At 44.3% G+C, this 19,071-nt stretch overlaps 1 protein-coding gene across 2 annotated transcripts; it reads left to right on the forward strand.

Annotated features, from left to right (window-relative positions):
- The first annotated feature begins 1,132 nt into the window (after positions 1-1,132).
- On the forward strand, positions 1,133-18,346 carry TTC22 (tetratricopeptide repeat domain 22). 2 transcript variants are annotated; one of them, XM_063118200.1, is made up of 7 exons: positions 1,133-1,776; positions 5,906-5,961; positions 8,373-8,488; positions 9,278-9,396; positions 14,114-14,275; positions 16,112-16,264; positions 17,671-18,346. In XM_063118200.1, the coding sequence occupies exons 1-7, from the start codon at positions 1,219-1,221 to the stop codon at positions 18,199-18,201; spliced, it is 1,695 nt and encodes a 564-aa protein (XP_062974270.1). In that variant the 5' UTR covers positions 1,133-1,218; the 3' UTR covers positions 18,202-18,346. The 2 variants fall into 2 exon arrangements, with proteins under 2 accessions (XP_062974270.1, XP_062974278.1); XM_063118208.1 differs by having other exon boundaries at positions 17,630-17,816.
- Positions 18,347-19,071: the final 725 nt, after the last annotated feature.

Consider the following 19,071-nt stretch of genomic DNA (forward strand, 5'->3'; position numbering starts at 1 on the left):
TGGGCTATTTTTTAAAAATATATATATTATTGAGTACATTTCTAATCTGCCCAATAACTAATGTTCTCTGTCATCACATATCAACCCTCAGGCTTTCACAGCCCACATGCGATGGTCTGGTGTGAAGTCGGCTGCCAGTCTGACAATCTCTAATGCAGAGGTAGACAACATGGTGCCCATGGGCATCAATATCCCATCCTCCCACAGCCCAAAAAAAGTTGCCCACAGCCCAAAACAGTTGCCAACCTCTGCTCTAAAGTGTCCATTTGGAAGCAACCATAGGCCTGCACGCGGGTTGTGCTGGGTGTGTCCAGGCACACCCTAATTTCCCGGGACCACCTATGCTTTCCTGCACACGCACACACCACTGCTCGAATCAGGGCTTTAAAGGTGCACACCCTAATGAAATGAGCTATGGAAGCAACTTTAAGTAGGACCTTCTTTTTCCAATACTTGTACTGCAAGAATATCAAAGCCTCTTGTGGCACCTTAAAGAGTAACACATTTATTATAGCATACATTTCCACTAAGTGTTTTCCTGAATATTGCAAGTGTGTGTCTGGCTATACACATGCACACACATATATGGTTATTTGTTTTTAAGGTGCCATGGTACTCTTTTTTGGTTTTGCTGCAACAGTCTCACATGGCTATCCCTCTGGAAATACCCAAGGAAGAAATACCTGTGCCATGTATTTCAAATACATTTTGAAAGGCACACAAACGTTCACATTTCTCTACAAATGCACCTAAAATCACAGGCCAATTGCTCTGTATTGCATACATTTGCTCCAAGCTATTGAATGCGAAAACCACCATGTAAATGTTGGTTTCACCTTCATAACCTTTGAAACAGAGCTTTATTCAAACAGAGGGTTCTCTGTGCTGCCCATCCACTGTGATGGCATTGCAAGTCCTGCTGCTTTGCCCCTTATAGAACCGGCCTCGTCTTCCTCTGCTTTCTGTGATTTGCTGACCCAATGAAAGCCCTGAACCAGCAGGTTGGCTGTGGAATGACAAGTGTTTCCCTTTGCTCCTCCCTTCGCAGGCACCATGTGAATCAGCGAAACCAGAAATACAAGTAAAGAAAGAGGTGGAGGGTATAGAAAGGCAAACAAACTGAGAAGGCAAAGAGGAAAAACTAGGCAGGGAAGCAAAGACTAGGGAAGCCGCTCTTTGTGGGATCCTGAAGTCGCAGGTCATCTTTCCAGTGGGAACATGGACGAAACAGAAGTGGACATTGATACCCTTATCGACGAGATGGATTATATTCCTGGTCACTTTCACTTAGACATGAACTTGAACTTTGAGTCCTCTTCCCCAATGATTTTCGAAGGGAGAGACTTGAAGCTGAAGCGAGAAAGCCTATCCTATGAGTTAGAGTTTGAAATGGGCTCACAGCACTATGCTATCCGAAACCTCCTCGGGGTCTTCTCTTTCCACCTGGAGGAGGTGGAGCAAGCCAAGGAGATCTTCCTTCACATCTCTCAGGAGGACCCTGAGAATCTGAACGTTTGGGCCAACCTGGCCTATGTTTATGACAAGCTGAATGACGAACAAGAAGCGGCTAAGTGCACCAAAGGTCTTGCCCGCTTAATGGGCTTGGATTCGGAAGGCCCAGCCCAAGGGGAACCCCAATTCCGGGCAGCCCGTTGCTTGGCTGAGCAGGGCTATGCTTATGCCTTTGACGTTGGGCTGGTGAAAGAAGAAGAGAAGATGGAGAAACTGACTGCAGGCCTCACTCTTTACGGCAAGGCCCTGGCTTATGGGAAGCAGGTGGGTAGCCAAACCTACCCTTTTAGGTTACTTGCATTTTAGGTCACTACCTTTTTAAGTCAATGGGGGAGGGCTGAGGGCACTATCAGGGCTTGGAAGAAGGAAGGGGAGAGGGAGAAGAGGAGGAGAAGAATGAGCAAAGGCAGGAGTATATCTGCAAACATTTTGGCATGGATAACTAAGCACTCTGTGCCTTAGAGGATTGGGTACCAGTATGAAGTTTCGGTCCATCATCCAGTGGGATGAACTGCTGTTGGCTTTTATACAATGGGTTGTATCCAGTGGTGTCATTCGGCCAGCAGAAAGAAGACGGCTGAAGAAATTTATTTCACCACCATCACAACCCCCTTCCCCCACCCAAATCCCCTCCAGAGGGTTATCCCCCCTCGAATTAATTTAGGGGGGTTATGTGGGAGGCTGCAGTCGGGGAGAGGGCAGGTAAGTCCCATTGCATGAGTGAAAGTCCATTGCATGGCATTGGCTCCAAGCCAATGCACGTAGCTATCTCCCTCTAATTCACTTAGCTTTCTCTCTCTCTCTCTCTCTCTGTGGAAAGGGCTAGTAAGTACACTAGGGCACCCTATGTACAGTTAGCTTGCTAGGTTACACAAAGCCCTCAGGGGACTGAGTCAGGCTTTTCCCATTTAGAAGATCCACGCCTTCTTTCAAAACACTTGTGGTCACCAAGCACCTAACCCTGCATCAGTGGTGTGAGAAAAAATGTGCAAGGGCAAGCAGTGAAATGCCATTGCCAATGGATAATATTTAGAAAATGGCTCTTGGGACAGGAATCTTAGATTCTCCCGGTCTCCTGTGCAAGGCATGCCTGTCCTGCTGGGCTTCAACGTCCCTGCCGGAGATTATGGGCTGGGGCGGGGGGAGTCAACAGCGTGGCAATGTCGATGAATTGAACACATAAAGCCGCTTCATTCTGAATCACCCTGATGGGTCAGCTAGTCCTGTACGGTCTGCTCCAACTGGCAGAGGTGGCTCTCCAGGGATGCAGGCTAGGGTGGCCAGGTATCCTACTTTTCAGAGGTCAGTCCTTTATTTGAAGGGCTATCTGGTCCAAGTCCGAACTCAAGATGAAGAACCAGGTGAAGAGAGAGAAAGCAGCTGGGGCCTTGGATGCACATCAACAGTTATCACCTGGGCAGCAGACTGAGCAGGTACACAGGTTACCTGGTCACAGTCTTCGCCAGTATGATGACATTTCTTGCATTTCTACTTAAATTATAGCAATTATTATCAAATGCAAATCGGTGGCCCCTTTTGAGTAATGAGCAGAGCCATGCTGGATCAGAGCCAAGGCCCACCTGGTCATTCATTTTGTTCACATGGAGGATCTTCAGATGGGGAGAAGAGGAATTGTGTTTCCTTACTGTTGCTCTGCTTCCTGCTTCTCTTCCGCAATAAGGAAGAGCAGAATCACTCGGGGAAGAAAGCAGCGACCACATGTCCCATTCAGTTTAGTGGGCATTTTATAGCGCAACTTCTCCTGCACACGGCAGGAAATAGCAACAAGTATCATTATAGTTCAGGAGAGCTGAGTTTTCGGAGTCTTATTTTGTAATGAAAAAACAGCAGAAGGAGCCGGAGGATCACTGCGTCGTGAAAATGACCTGCGAACATCCATAAGTGGCCAGTCATGAGCATGCTATAAAATGCTCGTCTAAAGAAGCTCAAAGTGGCCAGCCAGATGTTCATGGGAAACCCACAAGCAGAACATAAATGCAATAACACCCTCCCACCACTGGTATTCAGAGACATATTGCGTCTGATGCTGGTGGTGCTATGTAGCCAACAGGACTAGTAGCCATTGATAGCCTTACCATCCATGAATTTGTTTAATCCCCTTTCAAATACATCCTCTTTTCTTTCTTTTCTTTTTTCTTTTGATAATGTATTTCCTCTGCATTGGCAATACATACGTGGCCACCAATAATTCAGGCAGAAGACTTTCCTGCCAAGATCCTTTTAACTAGAAGAAATGCATGCGATTGACACAGGGAGATTCTGCACACAAATCATGTGCTCTACCACTAAATTATCAAATTAAAGGACCCAATGTCGTTGGAGGGGTTAAACCTAAACAAATAAGTTAACAGGATTCTGCAGGTGGAGGAAACATTGCACTGTTTGAATCTAATTTTCTGAGGTGCTTTTAAAAAAAGGTCCAAATATAACCTGAAGGAGGTGGAATTCAGATCTTTCATTTAATAAAACATTCAAATCTATTAACACAATGGCAAATGTCCCCAACAAGCCCTGGCCCAAATCCCAAACCTTATGCACCCATCGCTAATCATTTCCCATCTGCTGCCCAGGTGATAGCTGTTGATGGGCATCCAAGGCCACCACTGCTCTCTCTCTCTTCACCTGGTTCTTCATCTTGAGAATTTGGACCAGATAGCCCTTCAAATAAAGGACTGACCTCTGAAAAGTAGGATACCTGGCCACCCTAACCTGTGTCGCTGGAGAGCCACCTCTGCTAGTCTTTTTAGCTCAAGGTGTCCAAACAAAGGTGCAACTTTCTGAACACCTAGTTTACAGTCCCCTAGAGCAACAGACCACACAAAAAGGCAGGTGGATGGACTGGAATAATGTTTGCCATAGCACAATATTTGCCTTCAGGGGCTGGGCTATATTTATCTACAAACTACAACTGTGCCGGATCCAAACGTCTTAAGACATCAAAGAGAGGGGAGTGGAGAGCATCAAAATAGCCATACCAAGGTTTTCTCTTTTTTAAATAATAATAATAATAATTGCAACTTTGAGTCTCATAAAAATGTTGCTCTTCAAGCTATTTAACTCAGAGTTTTCTGCAGGGAGAACACTTTTTCTAGCTGGCTGCAATCCTAATCTCTTCAATTGTCACCCAGTTAAAGCAATTTTAGTCGATTAATCCTACAGCTTGTAGTCAATTAAACAATCAATCAATTATATATGCATCAATTTGCATAAATCAGTATTTCCATAAAACCAAGAAAAAGAATATTTTGGGGGGTCAAGCTATTCAGATATAAATCCCACTGATGTTTTGTCAACAATTTTGTCTAATATAATGTCTTTTTGTACATTATACTTACTACTATACTCATTTATATGTAAACTTTTTCATAATGAGTATGCAAAAACTTGTACATGTTTTTGGACGCTTTTTTTTTTAAAGGGAATTGGATTCCAAAATTTAGTGAAAAGTGAAAATACTGAAGAATAACTGAGTTTTGATTTGTTTATTAGTTTGGGAAGTGAGAATTTCTCCGCTATCGCTATAGGCAAGTGTTTGCCCAAGTGCAATTAGTGCCATCCAACATGTTGTCAATCAGCCAGCTTCATCCGATGTGAGAAAATAACTTCAGAAATTGTGAGCTGTATAATAGTCAGACACAAGAACGAGCCTGACTCCAGTTAAGCCTCAAAGAGCAGCAAAAGCCAGAATGATCTGCTTTTCTGTTTAAAAAAAAAAAAAAAAAAAGTATGCTTCAGAATTGTCTCCGTTTTTTATCTGTTTGTTTTTAAATTATAGTTTACTTTTATTTGGTTTTTTATTTTAATTGTGTTGTTTTTAATTGTATTTCTATGATTAAATTTTATGTAAATAAAATAAATTTTATTTTATAAACACTTAATTTTAACTTAAATTTAAATTTTACTGTTTTAACTCTGTATTTTAATCTTATAATCAACTTTGCTGTGTGGTTTTATCCTGGTTGCGCTTTTTATACTGTATTTCGTAATTGTGTTTTTAACCTGTTGGAGGTTTTTTGTGGTTTTAATTTTTGTGAACCGCCCAGAGAGCTTCGGCTATTGGGCGGTATAAAAATGTAATAAATAAATAAATAAATAAATAAAGTATTTTAATACCTTTCTTGATGTAAGCCTCTCGGCGTGCAATTGTAGAAGAGCAGAATATGATTCTGTTGCACATTAAGTGTTTTTAGGAGGGTGGTTCTGTCTCAGGCTTACTGCTTTGAATAAGATGTGCTTCAGGTATTACATTACTGAAGGCAGCGAGCTCAGAGCTGGCTGCTGGGATCCTTGATTCCATGGAACCTCTGAAACAAGAATGGTATTTGTAGGAATGTAATTACTGCATTTTGAGCAACCTAGCTTTCTATTTCAGATCCCTTTGGAGGAGAGAAGAAGCTGGTACTTCTCTATGGCTACACTGCACATCAGGTGAGGCAGGAATCCAGCATAAAAAGGCACCAGATGACCTTTTCTCAAAGAAAACATATCAAAACAAAAAAACAGAGGGGCAACCCTATATCTTCTTGTGGTTGAATTTCCGTTGGTTGGTTGGTTGGTTTTACTATACCACACTATTATAAGAGTACAAGAAATTCTAGAATGACTTATTTATAAATGTAGTTTTAAAAAATCCTGCCGTTTTCCCAAGAAGCTCAGAGTTCTTCCCTTCCCCATTTTATCCTCACTAGAACCCTGTGAGTTAGGTTAGATAGCAACTGGCTCAAGCTCAACCTGTGAATTTCACGGCTGAAAGGCCAAACTATAGCATCATCACGTTTCCTTATCGTCGCTTCTCCGCCCCCTGCTTTTGTCCCTCATTACTTCCTCTTTCTGCCCAGAGGGGAAAGAGGAAGTAAACAAAGACCACATGGCTCATTCAGGGGACATTTTTATCATGCTGCTTTTCCAGCACACAGCAGGAGATTGTGGCACATCCCATTTCTTTTAAAAAAAGGTTGGATTAAAAGGAGTCTATTTTGCAATGGAAAAATGAGCAGAAGGATCAGGAGGCACACGGAAGGCGGACACTGTTGTCTAAAGGACACACGCATATCCATAAGTGCTTGGATATCACAGTAGCGCGTGTGCGATAAAACGCTTGTCTGACTAACCTCCTAGACATGATAGTAAGAGAATCATGGTCAGATTTACACTGTGGCCTGGTTCAGACAACATGCTAAACCATGCTGCTTAACCTCAAAATGGTTAATGGAATGCATTAAGGTCAATGCATTCCGTTAACCTTTTTATGGTTAAGCAGCATGGTTTAGTATGTTGTCTGAACCAGGCCTGTGAGTTCTTTCATGGTAAATTCAGCTACAGGTAGCCTGTGTGGTGTGGTACTAATGAAGGGGTATCTTTTAAAGGTACCTGTAAGTTCCCCCAAGTAGCATATAGCAGTTCCAAGGGGTGCGGAGACTCCTCTGCTCCAATGCTGTTGCCCTGATCCCAAGCAGACTCTGGGGGTTGCATTTACTGTTCTTAAAAATGACAAGAGATCCTCCAGCATCAGATCTGATTTGGCTCCGTATTCAATGCTCTAGTTGCTATTCTGCACTATTATAAGAGTACAAGAACTTCTAGAATGACTTAAGTCCAAGCTCTATGTGATGATAAACATAAAACTAGGGTGACCATATGGAAAGGCGGACAGGACCCCTGTATCTTTAACAGTTGTATAGAAAGGGGGATTTCAGCAGGTGTCATTTGTATGCGTGCAGCACCTGGTGAAATTCCCTCTTCATCACAATGGTTAAAGCTGCAGGAATCCTGCCCTCTTTAGAGTGACCAGATACAGAAGAGGGCAGAGCTCCTGTAGCTTTAACTGTTGCGATGAAGAGGGAATTTCACCAGGTGCTGCATGGATACAAATGACACCTGCTGCAATTCCCTTTTCTTTACAACTTTTAAAGATACAGGAACCCTGCCCTCCTTTCCATATGGTCACCCTACATATAACTTTCAATCACATCCCACCCACCCCAAAAGGAGTCAATTTTCACTGGAACTACAGCACAAAGGGAAGTGAGGTTAACCCTTTCTTCCCTCCTATCCCACTGGTATCCTGACAAAAATCCCCACCAATAGAAGCTTCCTTCCCAGGGCTAGTACCAGCCATGGGAGGGGGGGGTTAATCAGGACCATAGTGGGGGGGGGAGAAAGAGTCACCCCTCCCCTCCCTGCACACTCCCTGCTATGTTTTATCATTTTGATGGATGCAATTGAAAGTGTCACATCCAGTTTGGCTCTCAGATAAATGAATTAAAATTTCTCATGAACACACTCAGCTAATGAGTATTGATGAATTCAGGTATTTACTAAAGGAAGGACATATTTCAGTTTGATTTACAGATCTGAAGCACTATTTAATAACAGAGACAAACAAAAAAAGAGATATCTAGATGTAGGAGCAAACGCAACAAAGAGGCTTGTGGCACCTTCAAGATTAACTTATTATGGCTAAGCTTTTGCGGACCAGAGCCCGATTCATCAGAACTATAAGAGTAGAACCACCACAGGACGTCGGTAATAACTGATTTGCAATGGACACAATTGATTTTTTTTAAAAAAGGCAGTGTTGCCTCTCCGCTGCTATATTTCAGGATGCCTTCCCTACATATATTGTGTTTATTGGCACCTTGCTGCATACAGAACTATAAACCAATCAGCTTCAGATCAAAGACAACTACAGAGATTTTTATCCTTGGCTATTTCCTAGCTATTTTATACATCAAACGGCTTTTTCTCCCACGAAGGAATGTTGCAAAAATAGAGACAGTGTCTATTATTATTATTATTATTATTATTATTATTATTATTATTTCCCCTCTTTGTTTCAGATTGGATGGGATGTGGATGAACAAAGGCAATGATGAGGGGAAAAGGTTGCCGGCCTTCAACAGAACCCTGGTGTTGCTTCAACAAGTGCTGAAGTCCTCTAATCTACATCACAGGGGTAGGAGAACTCTCCGGGGCGAACTCCATGCGCAGTTCATGCGATGTTATATGTCCCCACAAGGCTGTTGCAATTCAGCTGTGCATAATCAGGCTCCTCAGCTCAACTAGATAAGATCCGTGGCTCAGATCCTAAAAGGCTGTTTGTACACACACATCTACAGTTTTTGTTGCTGCAAGTATCACACCCAACAAGGCCTGCTGCTTTTCATCTTCAAATGCAGCGTGTTTCATCAGCCAGTGGGAAGCAGTGATGAAAAGAGTAAACCCCAAGGGCATAATCTTTCCATACATAAGCATGCAAAACTCCCTGGGATCTTGTCTACTATAACTCTCTAATTAATTTAAGTTGAAGCAGGTAAGAGGAATTTCCCATTTGAGCTGTGTTGACCAGGGGACTGTCTATACGCATGCAAAGCCCTGGGGTGGCTGCCTGGTGGCATTGCATTGATTATATGACGCAGCAGCCACCTTGCAGCCATTGTGGGGCTTTCCCGTGAAGCTGCGAAGAAAAAAAGTCGGGGGCACCCCAACTTTTTTCTCCTGAGTGAGGCGAGTACAGTGCATCTGCTGCTTATCCTTGCTCCAAAGTCATGGCAGAGCTGTGGCTGGTGGCTGGCGAGCCCTGATTGGTCACTGTCTGTTTGGGCAGAGGACAGGGGGTGGGCCCAGCCACTGGAAACCCCATGCTTTTGCTGCAGCGTCAGGATTAGCCGCCACTATCCCAAAGCAGCAAAAATGCAGCGTTTTGCTTATCGCAGTTCTGAATTGTTTTGTTTTTTTTCTTTAGCCTTGGCCTGGTGCTACCTTGGGATATTGCTAGAAAGGAAAGAATCGTTCTCAGTGACCCCCGTAGGTATTCATGACTGTGGCTACTCTGGGACTGATCCCCTTGACTGCTTTGGAAAGGTGGGTTTATATAAGCAGGATACAAATCTACAAAACAAACTGTTACTAAAATATTTATTTATTTATTTATTTATTTATTTATTTATTTATTTATTACATTTTTATACCGCCCAATAGCCGAAGCTCTCTGGGCGGTTCACAAAAATTAAAACCACAGTAAAACACCCAACAGTTTAAAACACAATTACGAAATACAGTATAAAAAGCGCAACCAGGATAAAACCACACAGCAAAGTTGATATAGGATTAAAATACAGAGTTAAAACAGTAAAATTTAAATTTAAGTTAAAATTAAGTGTTAAAATACTGAGTAAATAAAAAGGTCTTCAGCTGGCGACGAAAGCAGTACAGTGTAGGCGCCAAGCGGACCTCTCTGGGGAGCTCGTTCCACAACCGGGGTGCCACAGTGGAGAAAGCCCTCCTCCTAGTAGCCACCTGCCTCACTTCCTTTGGCAGGGGCTCATGGAGAAGGCCCCCTGTAGATGATCTTAAGGTCCGGGTAGGTACATATGGGTGGAGGCGTTCCTTCAGATAGCCTGGCCCCAAACCGTTTAGGGCTTTAAATGTTAATACCAGCACTTTGAATTGGGCCCGGACCTGGACTGGCAGCCAATGAAGCTGGAAAAGGACTGGCGTAATGTGATCTCGCCGGCCAGTCCCTGTTAATAACCTTGCTGCCCTGTTTTGCACCAGCTGAAGTTTCCGGACCGTTTTCAAAGGCAGCCCCACGTATAACGCATTGCAGTAATCCAAATGAGAGGTTATCAGAGCATGGATAACTGTAGCTAAGCTATCTCTGTCCAGATAAGGGCGCAGCTGGTATATCAGCCTGAGCTGATAAAAGGTGCTCTTTGCCACTGAGTTCACCTGTGCCTCAAGTGACAGTTCTGGATCGAAGAGCACCCCCAAACTACGGACCCGATCCTTTAGGGGGAGTGCAACCCCGTCCAGGACAGGGCAAACATCACCTCGCCAGACAGAAGAACCACCCGCTAACAGTACCTCCGTCTTGTCTGGATTGAGTTTCAGTTTATTAGCCCTCATCCAGTCCATTACCGTGCCCAGGCACTGGTTCAGAACAGCCACTGCCTCACCTGGGTTTGATGAAAAGGAAAGGTAGAGCTGGGTATCATCCGCATATTGATGACACCTCAGTCCACATCTCCGGATAACCTCCCCCAGCGGCTTCATGTATATGTTAAACAGCATAGGGGATAAGATAGAGCCCTGTGGAACCCCATGGCTTAGGTGCCACGGCACAGAGCAATAATCCCCCAGCACCACCTTCTGGAATCGGCCATCCAAGTAGGAGCGGAACCACTGCAACGCAGTACCTCCAACTCCCAGCTCAGACAACCTATCCAGAAGGATACCATGGTCGATGGTATCGAAGGCCGCTGAGAACCAACAGGGTCGCACTCCCCCTGTCTCTCTCCCGACAGAGGTCATCCCACAGGGCGACCAAGGCAGTTTCCGTTCCAAAACCAGGCCTGAAACCCGATTGAAATGGATCTAGATAATCCGTTTCATTCAAGAGTGCCTGGAGTTGTCCTGCAACCACCCGCTCAAGCACCTTGCCCAGGAAAGGGATATTAGCCACCGGCCTGTAGTTGTTAACATCCTCCGGGTCCAGATTAGGCTTCTTCAGGAGTGGTCTAATTACCGCCTCTTTTAAAGAGGCCGGCACCACTCCCTCTCTCAAGGAGGCATTTACAACCTCCTGGACCCAGCCGGCGATCCCCTCCTTATTTGATGTAATGAGCCATGAGGGGCAAGGGTCAAGCACACAGGTGGTCGACCGGACTTGGCCAAGCACCTTGTCCACATCCTCGGGCCTCACTAACTGAAACTCATCCAATAAAACTGAACCGGACGGCGCTCTGAACTCCTCTACTAGTGGAGCTGCATTAAGTGTGGTGTCCAATTCATGCCGAATCTGAGCGACTTTATCTTCAAAGTGCCGTGCAAATTTGTCACAGCGTGCTACCGAGGGTTCCACCATCTCTCGCCCTGGCCCAGAGTGTAACAGGCCGCGAACCACCCGGAAAAGCTCCGCCGGACGACACTGAGAAGACGCAATGCTGGTGGAAAAGAACTGCCTCTTTGCCACCCTCACCGCCACAGAGTAGGCTCGATAGTGAGCTCTAACCCGTGTTCGATCAGACCCAGCACGAGTCTTCCTCCACCTGCGTTCTAGCCATCTCCCCTCTTGCTTCATCGCCCTCAGCTCAGGTGTATACCAAGGAGCTGACCGGGCTCAGAGGGAGAGGACGCTTGGGCGCGATCGTGTCAACCGCCCGAGTCATCTCTGCATTCCACAGAGCGACCTGGGCTTCGACAGGAGCACTGGCCATATCAGCAGGAAAATCCCCCAGAGCCCTCTGGAATCCATCGGAGTCCATTAGCCTCCGGGGGCGGACCATTTTAATAGGCCCCCCACCCTTGCAGAGGGGAAAGGCCGCCGAGAGCCTAAACCTCAGTAGGAAGTGATCTGACCATGACAAGGGGGTAGATGTTAGTTCCCCCACTTCCAGATCACCATCCTCCTGCCCAGTCGAGAAAACCAGATCAAGCGTGTGTCCCTTTGCGTGTGTTGGGCCGATGACATGTTGAAGTCCTGAGCCGCTCCAGAGACAGCAGCCTCGGCATGGAAGTTGAGATCCCCCAGAACCACCATCCTGGGGGTTCTCAATACCAGGTCCGAGACAACCTCCGTCAGCTCAGGCAGGGAGACTGTGGGGCAGCGGGGTGGACGGTACACCAGCAGAATCCCTAATCTGTCTCGAGTACCCAACACACAGTACAGACACTCAAGATCAGCACTCGACTGAACAGGAAGCCTAGAGAGGGAGATTGTATTCCTATAGACCACGGCAACCCCCCCTCCCCGGCCCTCGAGTCTGTGCTGGTGCTGCACCGAGTACCCAGGAGGGCAGAGCTGGGTGAGAGCAACCCCTCCCAGTTCCCCCACCCAGGTCTCAGTGATGCATACCAGGTCAGCCCCCTCATCCACAATCAGATCATGGATGAGAGAGATTTTGTTTTGGACTGACCTGGCATTCAGCAGCAGCACCACGAGACCCGAGAGCAAGCTGATAAGGCCGCCAGGAACCATCTGGTTGGGGGAAGGACTAGAAGAGGGGATAGCTGTAAGGAATCTGTCCCCTCTTCTCCTCATCTGGCCTGTTCCTCCCCCAGCACCATACCTCCCCCTACCCGTGACCACAGTTATGCAGGCACCCCCATATTCCCCAGAGCTCCCCAGGCACATATTAAAAATTATTTAAAAATTGATTAAAAGTTTTTTGAAAAATTGCTGTTGGTTGCTGGTCGGCTGGTGTTCTTCAAAGCAGGGTGGCTCCTCTGCGCGTCGCCGCGCAAATAGAGAAAGGGGCCAGCGGCCAGTTTATCTGCTGCTCCAGGATTTCTTCATTTACCCATTAATCTTTTCTATTCTTCCAAATAATTAGGGTAAAAAATTGTACACCATGCTAAATTCATAGCTAACAATTATGCCCCCACTGATTTTTTAACAGTTGTGGGGGGTCTGGGTTTTATTGTGACCCCCTCTTTAGCATGCAGAAGTGAGGTGTATTCCTTCCTTCTTCTGCCCGGATTTACCAATAATATCACACACACACACACACACACACACACACACACAGAGAATGCTTAGAAATAAAGTTCTGGTTTGGGTTTGTTATCAATGGAAGCTTAGCATTTTGCACATTCTGAAATGGGCTTGGAGGGGGAAAAGAGGTGGGTGTATGTGTGTAGAAGAAATACAATGTGCGTGGCGGGTGGGGTTACAGTGAGGGATGGTTTTATTCTAGTTTCTCCAATGTGTACAAGCATAAGAGGCACCCATCCTCCTGCAGGCTGCTCAGTAAAAAGGGAATTTGCCCTCTGGGCTATATTTCACTGCCTGCCATTTTAAACACAAAGAATGCACCTGGAGGCTTAAACCTTGATCTAAATCTGGACATTTCTGCATATCCATTCGCCTTGGTACATTTTCGAGAATGGCCCAAGCATTCCTCCACCCATTACAAAAGTGGAGAAATTAAAGGACATGCTAGTAGTGGGATCTCCCATTTTATAGAACTCCTGTGGGAATATTAGTGCTGAATACTCCAAAGGAAAGCTATACAACTTTTCATATTGGAAAAAATCTGGTTTAACTGTATAATTCTACTCAGTGGGACTTATGTCTGAATAGCCATGCATAGGATTGTGCTGTAAGTAGAGGTGCAATCCTATGCGTGTTTAGACAGAAAAAAGGCCTGTAACTCCCAACTGGTTGAGGTCTGCTAGGAGTTGTAGGGCTTTTATCTGCCTAAACTTGTATAGGATTGCATCCTAAGGCTATAGTCATAAACCAAGTTTCCCGGGAATAAGTGCCATCGAACTCAGTGGGTCATACTTCTGAATACACATGCAGAGGGTTACAGTATATGGCAAGAAGCTCAGCTATTAACACAGGAGAAAGAATCTCCTCTTTACTCATTTCTTTTCGGATTAGACTCAGGGGGTGGTGGCATCCCAACCCATCAATAAGGTTGGTTATGCTCATCCTTAAAGGACATAACCTGTAAGTTTGGCCAAATTGTGAATATAAATAACCAAGCATGTTTCTCTGATTTATGACCTACTAATCAACACAGCACATGGAAATTCACTAATGGAAAAATGTCTTGTGAATTTATTTGCTTTTAAGGCAATAGAAATAGCTAAAGACAGTCCAGCTGTCCTAAACCGCCTGGCAAAAATCTTCCATTTCCTTGGGAAGCAAGAGATGGCGATAGCCGTCTGCAACATGGCCTTAGATGTGCTGCCGGACCCAGTGCTGAACTGGCAGGCCTACTGCATGCGCGCCAAGGTATGTCACTCCCCTTTAAAAAAAAAATGCCTTCAAAACATAAAAAGACTGTTTGAGAGACCAACTATTTCTGTTGTGATATTTTGAAGGAGTCGTATTACCTTAAGACATTTGTTTTGGTCAGTGCTGTGCTCTCTAGCAGGCCATTAAAGTCAATGCCTGTCATAGAGGATATGGCTATTAAGGGCTAGTAGTCGTGATGGCTATAAGTTACCTCCAGGATCAGAGGATGTAAACCTATTATTATTATTATTATTATTATTATTATTATTATTATTATAATTATTATTATCCCGCCTTTTGCCCAATGCTAGGCCTCAAGGCGGCCTTACAAAGTTTAAAACATACATGGGGTGGGGTGGGAACGTTTAAAATACACAACAAAATTATAAGACGTTAATATAAATGGAGGGCCAGATTATTCTCCAAAAGCCTGCTGGAACAAAAAAGTTTTAGCCTGCTTCTGAAAGCCCATCAAGGAGAGAGCCAGCCTAGCTTCCCCGGGAAGGGATGATTACCAGTGCCTAGGAACAAGACCAGGAGGATGCTATTGTCCCCATGTCTGCTTTTGGGCTTCCCATAGGCATCTGGTTTGTTATTGTGGGGGAAGGAAACTGGATTACGTAGGTCTTTGGTCTGATTCAGCAGGACTCTTCTTGTGCTCTTACATTGCCAGTGTCATTAAGAGCTCCATCACACCAACCATTTTTTCCTGGTATGCATCCGCGATTTCCACCTCCGTTTCATTAGCTTGTCAAGCGCTGGCCACTTTCACGTGTGTGCGTTCTTGCGCTATTTCACCTTGTCACCCATGCCAGTTCATGTTTCCTGGTATTGCCACTGCACTTGCTCCACCTTGCCTCTTCTCCTTCCCCCTCCAGTTCATTGATTCTTGTGGTTGATGGACATGGGTGCCTTCCCCTCTTCGCTCTGGTTTTGTTGTCTACTGTTTTAACGATTTAGCGTTTGATCGATTAGGTGCCGTTTCTGCCTTTCGAGGGGGAGAAATAGCAACGAGAGAGCAATGAGAGTGGGGTTGGAGCAGCAGAAGTATGTTCGAGCAACTTAGCATGCCCTCCTCTTTCATCAGCAAGACCGTTCTTCAATGCAGATGCCCCCAAAAAGGGAGGTTCTGCGATAAAGCGTGAGGACAGCAACACATGGGGATGGGAGGGCAGTTTTATCCCACGTGGAGAAAAAATGCTGTACTTTCCCTGCCCTAGAAAAACAAGGAAAATGGAGGGGAAGAGGCGAGATGACTGCAGGACAGGGACAACTTGTATGAGGGTCATGGGGCAAAACAGTAAACAAGGCAGGGTGACAGTGTGATAAAACACTGGTGTGATGGAGCTCAGTATTAGCTTGGACAGTTAGTGATCTACACCTTGATTTAGAAAGCTTCTTCCAAGGACTTGTCATAATGAGGGCATTTCTTGAGGTTCCAAAGCTAACAGGTCTGTCTAATAGAACACAGAGGCATATGAATTTATGAAGCTGGTTTGTACCAATTTAAAACATTTCTTCTTGAGCCTGGGATTATCTACAGTGGAGGCTGGTGGCTCCAATATCAGTGGGGCGGTAAATCTGCTCCAGGTTTCATTCAGATCCAGTCCGAATTCTAAAGGACCTCTCCAAGGTGCTGTTCAGAACCTTGGATAGCTCCGTTAGAGTTCTGACTAGTTCTACTGAAATCCCGGCGTGGATTCACCGCCCCACTGACATTGGAGCCACCAGCCTTCACTGATTATCTACTCTGACAGACCTCTAGGATTTCAACAAAATAAAGCATAAAACAGAAGAAAAGGAGTTAAATATGTTAAATACCTCTATTTTTAGATGCTCATTAAACTGTATTTGCGTGACTTGGAACGTGTGAAGATGGGCTTGGGAGGAATGCCAGACCAGAGAAACCTCTGGAATGCCAAAACCGATCTTGAGAATGTAATGAAGGTACATCCATGCCTGAAGACTTACCTTGATCTAGGCCAGGTGAGTTAAAACACCCACCTTGTCCAAACTTTCCCAGCTTGATTTTGCGCACATTTGCCCTGGAGAATGTATCAGCCCACTTCAGTCAATGGAGAAAAGTTGCACAAATTAGGAAATTTGTGCGAATTTCACATTCGATTACTACTCAGTTTGTGCAACGTCCCCATCTGCACAGAGCAACCATTGATTGCAAATACAAACAGGAATCAGGCATTAGACTAGCAGAGAGATGATGTTCAGAGAGACGTAGTGATCTTGAGCATCACTCATTTGCTAGTCCTTAATCCCAAACCATTCGGGACTTTTGGCAGCTCTACTATACTGAGGGTACAATCAGAAGGCATTGTGTAGCTATTCCATGTTTTCTTCCTTAATGGATTTTCTGTAGTAAGATGCAAGAAGCGATGGGAACTACTTTTTTTCTTTTAATCTACTGATTTGGGGGGCATTTTTAACCGTGAACATTTATAATTTTTGTTTTACTTGTTTCTTTCCTGCACAGTGTGAGCCATCTTGGTTCTTTTTTTTTTTTTTTTTAATTTTTTTTTAAATTTGCAAATATAACAATAACAAGCACAAGGAAAACAAGGAAAAGGTGGAAGCCTCTAATAGAGAAGCAGGAAAATAGAAGAAGCGGGGTGGGGAGTAAGAACATGTCATAAAGCATATCCATACATAATATGCATTGGCTGCCTATACGTTTCCGAGCCCAATTCAAGGTGCTGATTTAACCTATAAAGCCCTACACGGCTTGGGACCACAATACCTGATGGAACACCTCTCCCGACATGAACCTACCTGTACACTGCGCTCAACATCTAAGGTCCTCCTCCAAGTGCCAACTCCAAGGGAAGCTCGGAGGATGGCAACAAGGGAGAGGGCCTTTTCAGTGGTGGCCCCCTGACTGTGGAATGATCTCCCCAATGAGGCTCGCCTGGCACCAACACTGTTATCTTTCAGGTGCCAGGTCAAGAGTTTTCCCTTCTCCCAGGCATTTAACAACGCTAAGTTTGTTTTTTAACGGACCCCAGAACTTTTGTTTTTAAATGGATACTGTTGTTTTTATACTGTTGTCTTTACGTTTTTGATGGTTTTAAATTTTGTATACTTTTTAAATGTTGACTTTACTGTTTTTAACTTTTGTAAACTGCCCAGAGAGCTTCAGCTACGGGGCGGTATATAAATGTAATAAATGAATAAATAAATATTTTTACAACTCTTAATAAAGAAAAAAGAATAATAATTATGATACAAATAATTATGATACAGATAATTATTGGAACAAAAAGTTACATTTCAAGCCTCTGTCTGATTCCCATACCTATTCCAAAACTGAACAAAATGGTTCTTTTGTTTCTAAAATAGTGTGTGCCTTTCCTCCTCTTTTTTTCCTGCTTTTTTTCTAGGTATATTATTACATGGGAGTGGATGCCATGCAGGAACTTCTCCTTGTGGATGAAAATGCCCTGAACAATGCCCTCATGTTCTTTGCTAAAGCCATGGAATTTGACCTGGGGAATGTCTTACCTGAAATCCAGCTGCTGACAGGGAAATGCCTCCGGTTAAAAAACGAAGAGTTGAAGGCCATCGAATGCTTCAAGCAGGCCATAGAATTGGATGATGTGGGTTCAGTGGACACCGAGAGTTTCCGGTGCTTGATGGAAATGCTGCTTACCTTGTTTGGTCAGAAGAAGATGAATACAGAGATGCTGGTGAAGGAAGTCGAGTTGTGGGTGAAGAAGGCCGAGGAGAAATATCCAAAGCAGCGGGTGCGACAGGAGCTTAGGCTGGTCTGTCGGCATCACACAGCTGAGGTGCTTGAACTCTCTAAAGCTATGGTGGCCAAAGGGAAGACCAGACTGGTGAAACTGCTCCTTGAAACCATGAATTGTGACTTTAAGAAAGCCAAACTGAACGAACGCTCCTCCTCCTTTTGAAGAGCTGTTTTTTCCGAGCCACACCGCAAAATGACATTTTTCGTCAACCTGGTACCTTACAGCAATTCAGTTCTTCTCATTGTTTGAGCAAAGTGACTGTTTTCATAAAGAAGTATGTCATGAAATGTGATACTTTCTAGAGTAGAGTAGGAATGTATAGATTGTGTAAAAACTGCTCCGTCGGTGTTTTATGGATTGTACAGTATTGTTTGTTCCGGTGTCCGTTCACAACAGATTCGATTTCTTTTTCATAATGCGGAAAATATGCAAATAATTCTTTAAGAAAGTTCGCAACAATGGACATAAATTATGTTAGTATATTGTTTAGTGTATTATCCCCCATTCCATTAAATTTCCCCCCATGTATATTTTCCAGCATGGCAAATGTCTCAATAGAAACGTGCGTATTTTCCTGTGAATGAATTTGCATAAATTAAGGGAAAGAAAAATCCAGAAATCCACAGATTCTGTGTTGCCTAGTATGCTGCAGATTCAGCAGGTTGGGTTCATTTTAAACCATTTCGAATTTCTTCAGCATCCCTAGAGGAGAGGTGGGCAACTTGTGGCGTCTAGATGTTTTGACCTTCAGTTCCCATCATCTCTAGCTAGCATAGCCAATGGTAAGGGAAGATGGAAATTGTAGGCTGAAACACCCTTGTTCTAGCATCCATCAAGCATTTCTCTATATATGGAGGAACCAGAGTATGTATGTTGATATTCAGAAATGTCACTTCACCCATTTAAAATTTGTTTCATTCAGAAATGCGGGTGCTGAATTCTGCAGAAAAACATTAACTATTGCAAAGTTGAAAGCTCAAAATGTTTATCATACTTACGCATGATGCACAGCAGCAGGTCAACAGGAGGCAA

This window comes from Elgaria multicarinata, chromosome 1 (genome assembly GCF_023053635.1).
Source record: "Elgaria multicarinata webbii isolate HBS135686 ecotype San Diego chromosome 1, rElgMul1.1.pri, whole genome shotgun sequence".
In the NCBI taxonomy this organism is placed as follows: Eukaryota; Metazoa; Chordata; class Lepidosauria; order Squamata; family Anguidae; genus Elgaria; species Elgaria multicarinata.